This window comes from Papaver somniferum, chromosome 8 (genome assembly GCF_003573695.1).
Source record: "Papaver somniferum cultivar HN1 chromosome 8, ASM357369v1, whole genome shotgun sequence".
In the NCBI taxonomy this organism is placed as follows: domain Eukaryota; kingdom Viridiplantae; phylum Streptophyta; class Magnoliopsida; order Ranunculales; family Papaveraceae; genus Papaver; species Papaver somniferum.
Genome location: NC_039365.1, coordinates 153429891 through 153444662, shown reverse-complemented (window position 1 = coordinate 153444662; position 14772 = coordinate 153429891). Strand labels below are relative to the sequence as shown.

Below are 14772 nucleotides of genomic sequence, written 5' to 3'. Positions count from 1 at the left end.
GACCATGTCTTTCTCCATTCATTCAATGCAAACCAAACACTGTCATGTTCACCGTGTATGATCCATTCTTTATTAGTATTTTTTGGAAATGGCCCCGAGACTCTATCTACTTGCAAAGCTGAACCCACGAAACTTAAATCTTAAGATTTTGTTTGTCAGTTACCTTGATCTCAAGGCGAATGCTGAAATCTGTGTGTTTTTACTTCCACCGCAACAGGTACGGATCACGAAGAGAAATGAAAATCAGCAATTTTCAAATGCGATCCGTTAACATCGGCTCCGATATCTAGATTCTATCCTGATTTACCAATTTGGAAAAAGACTATGACAAATTCGAAGCTACCTGACCTGAAGCATAATTAGTTTTTCTGCAGGTGCACGTCTCATCAGAAGAGTTTGCACACCGTTTAATTAGTATGGCAAAGAAAAACAAACTTGAGATATGCCAGAGCATATGTTGGAAGGTTGGTCACTCCAGTCTCAACCTAAAGGCGTATGTACACAAAAAGAAAGAAAAAGGTATTAAAAGACCAAACATGCAAAGAAGGGTCTGTTGAGGTGCTCATGTTCAGGCAGTTGAAATAAGCGCATCCAAGTACACAGTACCTAGAGGGAAACGCATCATTTCAAACTGTCGATTGAAGAATATGTCAGAAAACGAAAACAGAAGTAATAAAGAACAATTTACATGATGTAGTTGGCTGATTTTATACAGCTGCTCTTGTTATCTAACAGTCTTTAAAAACTAAGAGAAGGGTTTTAAATGGGTGGTTTTGTTTAGCACTGGCTTTACTACTCATGGACACCTGAAGGTCCATCAATGTCGATATCTCCCATCCCAGTATCTTCCTCTTCACTATCGTCATCACCATCAACATCTGCGTTTGATTCATTAAGTTGTTTCATATGTTGGGCAAGTAGGTTATCATCACGCTCGCTCACCTGCATTACAACCCAGCTCCATGCAGTCAACATCAATTTCATAATTAATAATAACTAAGAATGGATAAAATGATCTACACCATAAGGTATAGTAGCACAAGGTTCTGAAATCAATAGAAAGTTGATACTTACCGCTCTTGGTGCCTCCTTTACTACCAGTTTCCCCTTGTGGCCATCTATCACTTCAGTGCAAGCTTGGATTGCATTAGTAAGAACCTGTATCCCTTGCTCCTGTGTCAACCAAAACAAGCGCAACGTAAATTATCTAGTGCTTGATAGAAGGTACGGCAAGGATGCAAAATAGAAACATCCAAACCAATGCACATTGAATCCCTTGAAAATAAATTTGGCTTAATTCCAAACAACATCACAGACTGTAAAACAAGCTACTAGGATTCTCACTATGTACACTGCTTTGGGTCAAGATCATCAAATAATTTGAATAAAAGTATACTGTGGTATCTTGTCCTCTAAGGTTTCCACTAGTGACCAAGACATGCATGAGCAGGCTTACGGACAGATGGTTGAACACGAATATCACCTGTTAAAAACATAAACTTGTACTGCACCAGTATCCTACAAATGACCAAGGCATCACATGCCTCAAACCATGCTAAAATCAAACTTTTACTTGCAAATAAAACAAGAAACATCTTTTACTTGCAAATAAAATAAGAAACATCTATAAGCCTGGATGAAGATTTCACTCGGACAACATTCCCAGCCTCCATCATATGTGAAACATTAATAGTTGAATTGGTCTAAATTTTATGGCATATGCCCAACTAACCTTGTCAAGAGTCTGAGTCGTCAGAACATAGAGAGGAGGTGCCACCAGTTTAATTTTAACTGGACAGTCATCATTACCAGTAGCTTCAGCTTTCCTCATTGCTTCCTGCAAATAAAACAATGATACAAATTTGAATCTTGAATATTCTTAAGCTATACCATATTCAAGAACTATGCACACTAATCACCATGTCAGTTAACAATATCCCAGAGAAATAATAACAAAGTTAAAAGGATGCCACCATTACCTTGATATGGAGAACCCCGTCAAACTGAAAGCATTTCATTTCAATATCTGCACGAATTTTCATTGGCTGAGGAGTCATACGCCTTTTGATGTTCTTAATCAAAGCATCTTTAACCTCCTCTGTCAGAGCAGGTACCACTTTAGTCACCTATAATGAAAAGATTGACAAGTTCCCATCAGTTCCAAAACCAACAATAATGAAATTAAGCAAATTACAATCTAACCAGCTTTACCTCTTTTCCATCGGGGCCAGCTTCTTTAACTTCACGTGTGAGGGAATCGAGAATGGTATCAGGATCAGCAACGATTAACTTGAAGGCCTAGTAAACAATAAAATGTCAGATCAAATTAGAACGCAGATTAAGAGTAAAAAGTAAAGACCCTATATAAGAGATTATCCGCAGTGTATTACCTCAAACGCGTGCCCATATTTTCGATATAGAGGCCAGCCAACATGGATATACAGCTCCTGTCAATGGAAATTATCATCAGACAGTAGAATTAGATGTAGATTGAACCATCTCGCATTAATTTCTTCAGTGAAAGAACGTATGTAATGGAATCCTATGTTCAAAAAATATGGGTCACAAGATCACCCCTATCCGTCTACCTCCCTATTTTAGTATTTTACAATATTATCAAGATTGAAGACAAAAAATTGCTTCATTTCATAGGCATAACCAACACCCTATCACAGTAACGGTCTCTTCTCGTCCACTAAAACAAAATGTGTCATATTGACCGATTCTAGAGTAGTAATGTTACTGTTAACCAGGTTAGAGGCAAAAGTAATTTAAACACAAGAAAATTCATCTGTTTTGATTCATCTGTCTTAATTCGATATTCATCTGACTTGCCAAGTTTCTAGCATCAAAATCGTTCATACTTCCCTTAAAAATGTTTGTAACCTCACGACCGTCTAAACAAACCTACTTAAAACCAAACAGATGTAGAAATGACATTACAGAACATACAACTTTTAGCTACTTTAATATAGAACTCACCATGACAGTAAGTGGACAAAATCCAAATGTTATCTTAACTTATAAAGCATGTAATCACTAAGCTGACCATCCATTTTTGCAACAATACCACTTTGGATTACAAAAACAAAATGAAAGAACCATCGCCCACAAACACCACAACATGACTTGAGACTTAAATTTAAGAATCAATTTCACATTCAATTAACACTACAACACTTCAATTAGTCTTTTGTACACTAGATGGAGCATCAGAATTAAGATTAAAGCATACTCAACCCTAGAATTATCCATTTAAGTAACAATTCCTCATCTAAACCCTAACCTTAATTGCCTTATAAACAAACATCGAAATCCAAATAAATCAATAAAAAAAAAGGGAAATGATAATAATTATACCTCCAAATCGAGTTGCATAGTCTCAGCAACATGCCTCATGATAGAATGAACAAGTTTACTCTTATTATATCTTTCTTCACAAGTAGCAATATCTTCTTCAGCAACTCTTCTTTTACTCAAATCAATATAACCTTTCTCTTTATCAACCCTAAGTACCATAACTGGTTCTTGTCTTCCAACTTTGATCAAACTACTAACACTTCGAATACGTCTTCGTGAAAGCTCACTGAATAAAATCATACCTTCGATGTTATTGTATTCGAGGAGGGAGACATAGGCACCCATATCTGCTATGTTCTTCACTTGAATCATTACTGCCATATCTACCTCTGGATACCGAGCTTCGTACATTCTACACTCCAGATTTGGAGTGTTCGACGCCATGACTGAGATGCGGAAGACTGAAACCCTAGCTTTTTCTTTTTAATGTTTGGGGGAAAAAACGTAACTAGAGAATTAATCAAGGAACGGTATTGGATGTTTTTCTCTATGCCACGGCACGTCTTTCTTATATAGGGTAGTAAAATGCACTTCAGTGTACAGTAAAGAAGAGGTGAAGTAGGGTAAAAGTGCGAGAGCAGTTCCACACTCACCGATTTTTTGTCCGGAGTTTTATCCCGATAGCCGATAGGGGATCTGACGGACAAAAAAAAAGCTCTCAATATTGGGATTAGTAAAGGTAAAAGTGGTTCCAGTGTTTGTGTGTGTTGCGGGATTAAAGTTCGGATTTCTTTTCGGTCAACATAATTTTTTCGTAGGATAGAATGCGTTATGAGTACGATGAAAAAATCAATCGCCAGTATAAGAGTATTTTTTATTTAATCCCGAAAGAATGACCGAGATTCCATCTGAATTTTATAAAATCCAAGCCACAAAAGTTCAACAGCTACATTGAAACACATATCTTTTGGATATTTTGTGAAGGCTTTCGAAAAATACTTCACTTAAAGGATGGAGTTTGAGGGAATTAGTGTATTTTCTGCTTTCATAATGGAAGTAAATTCGACGAAACTGCTACACTGCTTCTGCTCCCCATAGCCCCTACTCTTAGGACTAGGAAAAAAAATTAACTAAAAAAGATAGAACGTTTGACCAAGTCAAACACATGTAACTTGGTCGATCGTATGTCATACACCAGGCTCCCTTCTTGGAGATAACTTTATCAGATTTTGGCATACGAAGGGGAACATCATTGCCGACATTAAAAAAGAAGATATATTTGACGCTGACGACTGAGATTCTATCTGAATTTTATAAAACCCTAAGCGACAAATAGGCCTGTCAATAACTGTCTGATATCCTGAATCTGTTTCCAGGTATTCGAGATCCTATAGGATTTTATTCGTTTTATCGGATATCGGATACCACATCGGATATTCTATCGGATATTTCTTCCTTAACATATTGAAATCGGATTAGGCTTCATCTGAATTGTTAATATCCGATATCCGATAGAACAATGACGTATTTGTGATTTATCCTAATCATATTAGAGTTGAGTAGAAGATTAAGGAAAAATACGATATCCGATATGAAATGTCTGAGAAATTGAATTAAATTTCAATTATGAACATGTTTTACAGGGTTTTTAACATTTTTATCAGAACCGGATATTATCGGATAAATATCTGATATCTGATACCTTTGCCTTTCGGAATCGATATTTGATTTTAATATCCTATAGGATAATATCGAATATTCGATAGAGCTTACCCTATCGGATACGGATATTCATCCATTGACACCCCTAGCGACAAAAGTTCAACCGCTGCACCAAAACGACATATCTTTGTTAGTTACTGAAAACTCTCGAATAATACTTCACTTGAACGAAGGGGTTTGAGGGAATTAGTGTCATCTCTGCTACCAGCCTACCATAGTGGAAGCTAATTTGACAAAATTTGCAACACTACTTCTGTTCTCCAGAGCCTTTACTCTTAGGACTAGGGAAAAAAATCAACCAAAATAAAACCAAGAAAATAGAACATTTAACTGATTCAAACACATATAACTTGGTCGATTGTATGTCATACACCATGTTCCCTTCTTAGAGATAACTTTACTAGGTTTTGACATACGAAGAGAAACATCACTGCCGGAAATAAAAAAGAAGATATCTTTGACGCTGAATATGCCCAATTTTCTTAACATACTCATTGTCACTGTCTTTTCTTAATATGCCCAATTTTCTTGTACTCAATCTTGTTGATCACCAACTTCATAAGATCAAAACCAACAAAGAATATCAACATTTAGCTTATATATGTCGTTGGAAAATTTTAAGTTCTTTTTTAGCGTATAATGCAATATTTGAAGGGATTCAATTATGTGATCAACTGCAATATTATAACTAGGGATAGATGATAAAGAAATGAGATTAAACATCTCGTAGTATCCAAAGAATAAATAATTTGAAAAAGAAGCATACCCGGTAGACTGATTAGTTAGCTTGAGCGGGAGATGAATCCCATTTCCGAGGCTTGTCAACAAGTTAAATTTTCCATGTAAATGGACGATCTCACAAAATGTTAAATATGTTATAGTCATGACATCCATAATCTTCTTACAAGGAGAAAAGTATCATCTTTGGGGATCGATCAATAACGGTGAAAACATGATTAGAGATAGTTGAGTTCTCGGGAAAGATAGTAAAAAATATATTGATGAATCTTCAAAAAAAGAATTATTTGAAACTAGAAGATGAATGCGTACACTTGTATTTTACAGATGGCCTTTACTTCGTTGGAAAATTACACAGCGTCGTACAAGATCTTTAACATCCTTTTTGAGAGAATGTTAAAGGTAACGAGCTTGCATAAGAGAAATAATCTCATGCCTCTACCTGTATTTTATAGATGGCCTTTACTTCGTTGGAAAGTTATACAAAGTCGCACAAGATCTTTAACATCCTTTTTGAGAGAATGTTAGAGGTGATGTGCTTGCATAAGAGAAATAATCTCATGTCTCTACCAAAACGGTTGGAAAACCCATTATTATGTTATTCCTTAATTAGGTTCTCATGAATTGAACAACTAGGAATGTGTATACAAGTGATTGTGCATATTTAGAGCAAAAAGTGTGAGTACCTTACTGTTCAGGTGAGCATTTATGCCATCAAGTGGAAAATCCATGATCGGTAGGTTACAAATTCTTAAGGTTTCAAAGGTAATTACCTGAAAACGAAAATTGACAATGAAAAAGACACAACCGACATGATTAGTAAAATAATTAAATGCATCGACAACCTAACTGTTCAAACCAGACTTGTGTTAAATGATATATATGTATATATATATATGCAATAAAGTGATCTAACCATCATCCATTCAATTGGGTGCAGATTAATATTGAAGAATTGAAGTTTTGGTGATCGGTATACAAGATAAACTCATTATGTACTAAGTAATGTGCATTATTTTTTGTTTTTCTTGAATCTCATTGTAGAATTCCAACAGATGAGCACATGAGCATTACATATTTACGCATATATTTATACTAGCTAGTACTCAACATTTGGCAATATATTTTGTTTTAAGCTTTTTACTATAAGTACAAGTAATATACGATCATCAAATGGGAACGATTAAATATACATTGTTAATGAGAGGTCACGGGTTTTGGTTTCATCACTTTCACTCCACACGTGTCTGTGGTAATATATAAGGAAATTGAGGGTCGTGATCAAGGCACTTGACAACTGTATTAGGATTGTTGCACACAATGAGGAAGATAATTAGCGATTTAAAAGTCACCAAGGTGAATGACACCATGAAAACATTACTAATATTACGGTATACGAAAAACAAATGAATTTTGATTTTGTTATTTGTAGATGCTCCTAAGAATGTTTCCTAATTCATGACCAACTTAGGCTCCTCACCATTAACATAGTCGTTAAACATGTATAATCTCAAAAGTGTTGATTAATTAGTAATTACATATTACATTTTAATTTAATTTCAAGAATTTTTCTTTTTCTTTTTGTATGTTGTGTCGTGTATTTTTTCTCCCATCAAAACAAATGGAAACACTTTAAAAATTAATTAGTAAGTACATAGAAGAAAGAACATGAGGAATAAGGTTAAACCTATTACTTTCAATGAATCCCACGTGACATACTTGTACAAATATACTATAAATTATCTATTAAATCATTGATTAGATACACTTGTGTATTTATGTTATGGTTTAAGTTAATCGCCAACGTTTAACAGTTCAATAAATTTTGAATTTTGAATCTCAAACAAAGCCAATTCTCATATTTGTTTCCAAAGACCGTTCCAAGAAAAAATCGTATTATTTGGAGAAATAAGAACATGAAAATACTCACAAGCTCTTTAGTTATCCAAAACAAAATTACAAGGGCTTCGAGCAATAGTTTATCCGAACCCGGTTCTAGCTGGTTGTGGATTTGTTTATCGCAATAGCAATAGTTTGGTTGTTTGTTTCTCAGTGCAATCTATTTGTGTAGATAATTCAGTCTTTCCTGAGTTTTGAAAAGTTATTTTTGCTATTTTTATTGGTTGTTTAAGGGGGTAACTCGTATTGGTTTAAGTGCGACTGAATGCATGTTATTAGAGCTCTTTCAAGTCCTACTTTGATTATGTGGAGATTAACTGTGCATTGAAAAAATTATCTGACATTTATCTTTGTTATAGTTCAGATATTCTCATATATATAGGGGGAAATATATTGTAGATGATTTATTGGATAAATGGGGAAATTCTAGTGGCTCTCAATGGTGGAATGACCCGTCATATTTTATCCGTACTACTTTGAATAACAAATCTCGTTCGTCTTCTTATTGATTTAGATATTTTTCATGTTTTTATTTACTTTTTATTTTTTTTCTTTCAGGGCTTTGGCCTATTCCTCCTCATTTTGTTTTCTTTGCAATTTTTCAATAAAAGTTTTGTTCGTCAAAATTAGGGTTTCGAGAATTCGGTTGTGTATGATAATGGTTTAGCATGTAATTAAAAAATATATCGAAGTTCTGAATATAGTTAATCGTCTAAATCTTCACATGAAACTTATAACCCCAACAGGTAGACATGAGAAGTCAATCATTTTTTTGGCATTGAGGATATGATAGTTAAAAGAAATCTTGGGTTCAGATCTGAGTAAGACCTCTTGAGAAACCAATACAAGGTGATGTAAAAGGATATGCAATTTTTGTCGTCTCTTAATACCAATCTTAAATCAACATATTCCTGGTTTAACCACAAAAAATGTGTCATCTTTCTTTTCTAGGTCCATGTATTCATATACGAAGAAGCTTGATATCGTTATCAATATCTACACAAAAGCTCGATTTTCAGAAGTATGTTTAGTAATATTGAACCATATTGTTACTACACTAGCCCTAAAAAAACCATTTTAGGTGATGATACTTATCAAAGTCTGTATTTATTTACTTTGTGGCCTTACAATAGTAACCAAAATTTAATTACATGTCAATTGAAAAACACAAAACAATGTAATCTTGAATGTCATCTGGGACCTACCATTATAGACCTTTCGGTCTCATTCATTATCATCACGATAAAATGTCTAATTTGCAAATCGTGAATCAGTCAAGCCAAAAATAAATAAATCAACATTAGGGTTTTTCTAATTTGTATATCGATACACAATTTAATATAAAATCATTATCATGAACCGACTGAATGGTGGCCTATTATATGGTGACTAAAATGTAATGTGAGACTAACGCCTCAAAACCAAATTTATTTCGATTTCATTAAAATTACATCACATTAGACCATTTTTCATAAAAAAAATTATGAATTGCTTTATATTTGATACAATGGCCTGATTCAACAAATTGGAATTTCCAATTTCTTCAACTCTACTCAATTTTTAAAATTTTAATCAAATTCGGTCGAATTTCTTGTCATTTCTTTCATTTATCCTGTAACTTCACCATAATTTGTTCCAATTCCACTATAATACCACTCTATTTTATCATGTTTGGATATTTTTTTCCCGGCCCAAACACCATTAAAACACTCATTTGGTTAATTTCTAAGAAAATTATTGATATAAGTATATTAATTTTCCTGTGAGGATCAAAACATATTTACCACCTTTTCCTTTTATTAGATATATATCCAATTGTCTACTAACTAATTTATTTTTTGACTGTCTTCTATCGATTAATTTATAAATATCTCATAGAAAAATCAATATACAACTTTAGTCACTAATTTCCGTTTATAAAACCGACCAACACTTGTTTATTGTAATGTTATCTTATAAAGCCGAGAAAACTCGTGCAATTATCGTTTATAAAATCGACCAACCACTACACCAAATTCCCGGAATCGTAACAACGATTCGTAACGGCTTATGGGCCGTTACGAATTTCCCGTTACAAACGGCCGTTACAAAAGATTCGTAGCACGCCGAAGCCGTTGCTAATTTTTTTTTTAATTCGTAACAGGGGTAAGCCGTTACGATTTTTTTTAGGCGTGCCAGTTACACGCTTGGTCACACCAGGGTAGTAACACCTTTAAAATGTGTGTGTGCCATTCACATGCGTGGCATTATATTTCCACCCACGATGAGTTATACGTGAGGATATTTCCTACCACGCGTGTGCGATTCACATGCGTGATTTAGAGGATATACCTTGGTGAAATCGAGATCGAGTTTTCATTTCTCTTTTTTTTTTTTCTCTTCGGCTCCTGCCTCTCTTCCCTTCCTTTCAACTCCTTCCTCTCTTCCCTTCCTCTCAAACGATGAGTCGATGAAATCATCACAGAAATCTCTTCAATCGTTAACCTGTGTAAGTTCATCGATCTTTTCAATAACTTTTCGATTTATAGGGTTTCTAAGTTTTTCAATCGTCTGGTTTTTAGGGTTTCGATTTGTTTCAAATACGATTTTGTTGATCCGTGAATCTGATACGATTTGTTTCATCTTAGTTTCGATTTGTTAATCTTCTTCAATTAAATTTAATTCGATTTTTTTTTTCTGATTTCATGTTAGGGTTTGAAGAACTGGAGAACTGATTGTTAATCCAACTTAAAAGGTATAAGTTTCAACATATGAACTGATTTTAGGGTTTTATGTTAATTTCTATTTTAGGGTTTGGAAATATGAACTGATTTTAGGGTTTTTTTTTAATGATTTTAGGGTTTTTGTTTCTCATCAAAATTAGAACTTTGAAGAACTGTGTAAGTGTTCATCATCATAACTAACTGATTGGATGTCCCTGTTTAGTTAATTTTCATTGATTTCAGAATTGTTTGCATTTTGATGAGCAATTATGTTTTCTGTTGAGTGTAGTTGGGTCATTCAGTGTGAAGGGTGGGAAAGTAAGGGGTGTGAACTTGGGTAATTGTTTGGTTGTTGAGAGATGGATGAAACCTGAACTATTTGATGGCATTTCCAATACGGATATGCTCGTAAGTATTATTTATGGAATGAATTTGTTTTTGGTTAAGTTCTGTAATTTTTGGTTGTTGTGTATTTATCAAAGTTTATAATGCAAGATGGAGCAAAGGTTCGTTTCAGAACTCTGAAGTTAAATAAGTATATAAGTGCAAAAAAATGGAGGAGGTTCAGGTGTCTTTGTGGACCAAGAAAAATCCATTGATTGGGAAACCTTCAGAGTAAGATAGTCATCGATCAAAATTTAATACTACTTCATTTTCAAACTTTTTATGTACTCCTTAGTTATGTTGGAGATGTTTGAGATCATGCAACCACTCTCTGTTACAGTAATGGAGGGAAAACCGATCGGAATATCAGTTTCGTGCCTTCACTAAACAGTTTTCATCTTGTACTGGACAAGGGGCCTCTGTCACTGCAACATCCAGATCACCGTCAAAGACAGAAACATTTACTATTGAAAGAGGGGAGGACAAGAAAGTTCGTTAAGTGTAATTGATTTAGCTTAGGGCAATGTAGATGATGAAACCAATCATGTTATAACTAATCATGGTAAAGTTGCGGCTTCATGGTTTCAGTCTTTGTGGTAGTTGATGGTATTTGTTCTCATTTTTTCCTTCATTGCAACTGTAGGATGGTGTTGTTCTTGGGACAGGTACAAGGGCAACATAAGGATTCATTATTTGTGACAAGAACTGTGAAAAGATTCATTACATGGCACCTAATATTTATTGATGTGGAACATGAACTGTTGCGGATACAGAAGCAGTCACAAGTATATTTTCTCATTTTACTCTTTTGTAGGCCGAGGCTGTTGGTTATTTATGGATAAACAACGTTTTCGTCATACAGTTTATATGTATGAAAGTGAACAACAATTTTTTTTTTTATATATAGACATGGTCAGCTCCCAACTTAACCTACACTGTTATGCAAGTGGTTGTCAATCAAGGGTTGTAAAAGCTCTTACACTTTTGAAGACTCACCTTTTCAGGTATATTTGTCTTTTGCACTCAGATGTTTTTGGCTTTGCATAGTTCGAAAGAATCTGGATAACTGGAGGTTGTTGCACTATTTAAATGGAGGTTGTTGTACTCAAATATTGTCACTGCTATCTCCTTTAGTTTTTTCGTTATATGTGTTCGGTTTGTAACTGGAAGTTGTTTTTTGTAGATCTACCCACATGGTTCAACTGATAGTCTTCCTTATGTCACAATGGGTTCTGGTTCTCTTGCTGTTATGGCCATGTTCGCATCACAGTACAGAGAGGGCATGACTGGAAGTTGTCACACTGTTTGGGTTATGTTACTCAATTAGATAATTGTGATAACTTTTTAGTGTGTAGTTACACAATTTACCTTTTATGCTTCTTTTGTTGGACCATTGGGAAACTTCAGCCATTAGTCTTGAGTTATGCATTTAGACAAATTCATTTTCCCTTAGTTGTTATTGTTGCTTCTCTTTTTTCCTTGATCAGATCTTCTTCTTTGTGTTTTTGAGTCTTAGTCTAGAGAGATTATGTCAAACTTGTTGGAAATGTTACATTTTTCTATAAGTATGTACCGTCTTGGTCGAATATTCAAAAGATAAAGACGATTGAATAACTTCGTCAAGTTAATTAATTTGAGCATGTTCTTTTAGGAACCATCTCATTGTTACCATGGCACATGGATATAAATATGATGAACTGGATTCAGATTTTGTGTGCAGTGTTTGTTATGTTTTGAAGATCTCATGTTATAGTGCCGCTTTCCATCCTAGTTGAGATAACTTAGGTTTCCCAGGACCTGTAAAGTGATGGAGGAATAATTAAGCTCATTCCATTCGGATGATCCACCTCAGTAGTTATCCATGGCTGTAAGTTTCTGTTGTATGTGAAGAGAATCGGATGGGGAAGAGAAAAATGCTGATAACCAACTTGTTTCTCCTCAGTCCTCATTTATCTGGATCGCTCATGCTTAAACAGTTATTGATGTAGCGGCTTGTTTGTACTGCTGGAGAGATTCCATAAACTGTTCGATTTTGCGATTTTGTTGGTCTGTTTTATTTTTTCTTCTTCTATTGTTTCAACTCACATTCTCAATGTTGTCATTCACTTGAAACTCTAATAGTCCCAGGTAGTTACAGTTGCTTTTCCACATGTATGTTGAAACTTTATGTTTGGGCCGGCAGTTTATTATCTGTTTGATGTATTTGTGAACCTCATCTACCAAATAACCAGACATCGTCGACTAAGCACATCAGTGAATTCATGTGTGTCACTTTTTGTTAATTCATTGTGAATACATAGTTGTTTTTCTTGGTCCAGCTATTAACTCTTTGCAGTTCCTCCATTTTCTAACCGCATGTATCTTTGTCCCCTGGGAAGCTGCAAGAAGATCAATGGTTATCCTGGTGACTGTTCGTAAGTTTCGATACACTAAATTGAGGTGTTTTAGATTCATGTTCATTTTATGTCTCCGACTATTAGTAATTTGGTAATGTGCTTATTTGATTCCAAGTTGGTCATAAAAAATGAATTATTCGAGTGAGAATGTGGACGGTTATTTGTCTTACAACTTTTGAAGCAAGAAGAAGTGTATTGTACTGATATTAATTCTAGGTTCAAGCTATCATCGTCGCAGTTTAACAGTTTCTTGTCAGCTTCCTTACCAGGTTTGTTTTTTTACATCAGACTCGGAGCAGCTCCTGCCAATATTATAATGAACAATTTTGCAGCCATTGCTCAATGCAACGTGGGTGGATTACACTAGGAAAAATGATGTTGTTCACCTTCTGTGGCTTTATGGAGGTCAGCTGTTAGTATTGTCCTTATTACTGCAATTTAACATCTTTTGTGAATTTAAGGACTTGGGTTTGAAGATTTTATGATGTGGGTGTTGTGGTGCTTGTAAGATGAATGAAGAAATGTTGTTTTTGTAGGTGTATTCAAGCCTTGTTAGGGGCCTTCTTAGCTTTACATATTTTCCTAAATAATTTCATAGTAAGAAACATATAATACAATAACTTGCATCCTGTGGTGTTTTTCCCGTAGAGAAATTGTGTGCCTTAGTCTCTTGGGGGATGCATTTTGGTCCTTCAGCCTAATTACTACAGTTTCTTATGTATTGTTTTTTTGTTAGTTGATTCATTCAGGTGAATGGCTGAATAAGGAGCAACAACAGTAACAACAAATTCTTGCACCGCAGCAACATCAGCTTCACTTGCAGTTGCAACCTCAGCATTCTTCACTACAGACACATTCATGGAGCCAAATCAGTTACCACAAGCAGGTAATGTTTGTATTCTCTAAGTGAATTTTCCTCGTCTCTCAGAGACGGCACCAATCTCATCACACACTGTTTACTTCTTACCATGATGTTTTCCTTAGCCGTACTTTAGTTCTCTTACTTTCCGGCAGCAATAACTTCATAACTTCTCCATTTTCATATGGGATAACTTGCTCTATATATTGCTTACATCCAACATCTAAGTATACATATTTTTTATGTTTGCAGGTTATTTGAATGATGCTTTATTTGATCAGAATGGGTTGAGAACAAAGCAACTTCAAGTTTTATAAGTTTCATGTATTCATGTTTTGTAAGTTTTGTAGGAAGTTAGTAAGTTTGTATGTGTTCCCTTAGAAATTTGGAACCTTCCATGTATTCCCTTAGAAATTTAATACTTGACAAAAAAAAAGTTTGGTACTTAGAGAAATTTCAGTTCTTTTATTATGTGAATCTGATATGAATTGAATATATATGATATGAATAGATTGAAGAAATTATTGTTGAGTGTCGATGATGAATGTATTGAAAGGTGTATGTAGGGTATTGAATTTAGGATTCCGACTTATTTTCGGAATAAAATGAACTGCCGGTCAGCATTGACATGGTCAATGTTGACTGGCAGTAATTTTCTTGCTATTACGAAAAAATTCGTAACGGCTATAAGCTGTTTCAAATTTCCACGTAGTAACGGCTCTAGCCTGTTACTAATTTGCCACATAGTAACGGCTGTGGCATGTTACGACCT

The 14772-nt window shown here is 34.7% G+C and overlaps 1 protein-coding gene and 1 long non-coding RNA gene across 11 annotated transcripts; one reads left to right on the top strand and one right to left on the bottom strand.

The window, feature by feature from the left end:
* Nucleotides 1-522: 522 nt before the first annotated feature.
* LOC113303575 (eukaryotic translation initiation factor 2 subunit alpha homolog) lies at nucleotides 523-3832 on the bottom strand. Its single transcript, XM_026552619.1, has 7 exons — nucleotides 3361-3832; nucleotides 2391-2447; nucleotides 2212-2298; nucleotides 1980-2126; nucleotides 1733-1837; nucleotides 1075-1173; nucleotides 523-942 (listed from the first exon to the last, which is right to left on the bottom strand). The coding sequence occupies exons 1-7, from the start codon at nucleotides 3742-3744 to the stop codon at nucleotides 793-795; spliced, it is 1029 nt and encodes a 342-aa protein (XP_026408404.1). The 5' UTR covers nucleotides 3745-3832; the 3' UTR covers nucleotides 523-792.
* A 6197-nt stretch (nucleotides 3833-10029) lies between these two features.
* LOC113303574 lies at nucleotides 10030-14531 on the top strand. Of its 10 annotated transcripts, none has more exons than XR_003337590.1 (12): nucleotides 10030-10147; nucleotides 10351-10393; nucleotides 10498-10538; nucleotides 10651-10769; nucleotides 10857-10976; nucleotides 11086-11307; nucleotides 11389-11530; nucleotides 11653-11749; nucleotides 11929-13159; nucleotides 13430-13546; nucleotides 13878-14027; nucleotides 14253-14531. It is a non-coding gene; the product is annotated as an uncharacterized LOC113303574 (long non-coding RNA). The 10 variants fall into 10 exon arrangements; XR_003337592.1 differs by having other exon boundaries at nucleotides 10040-10147; nucleotides 10360-10393; XR_003337596.1 differs by lacking the exon at nucleotides 10498-10538.
* The last annotated feature ends 241 nt before the right edge of the window (nucleotides 14532-14772 follow it).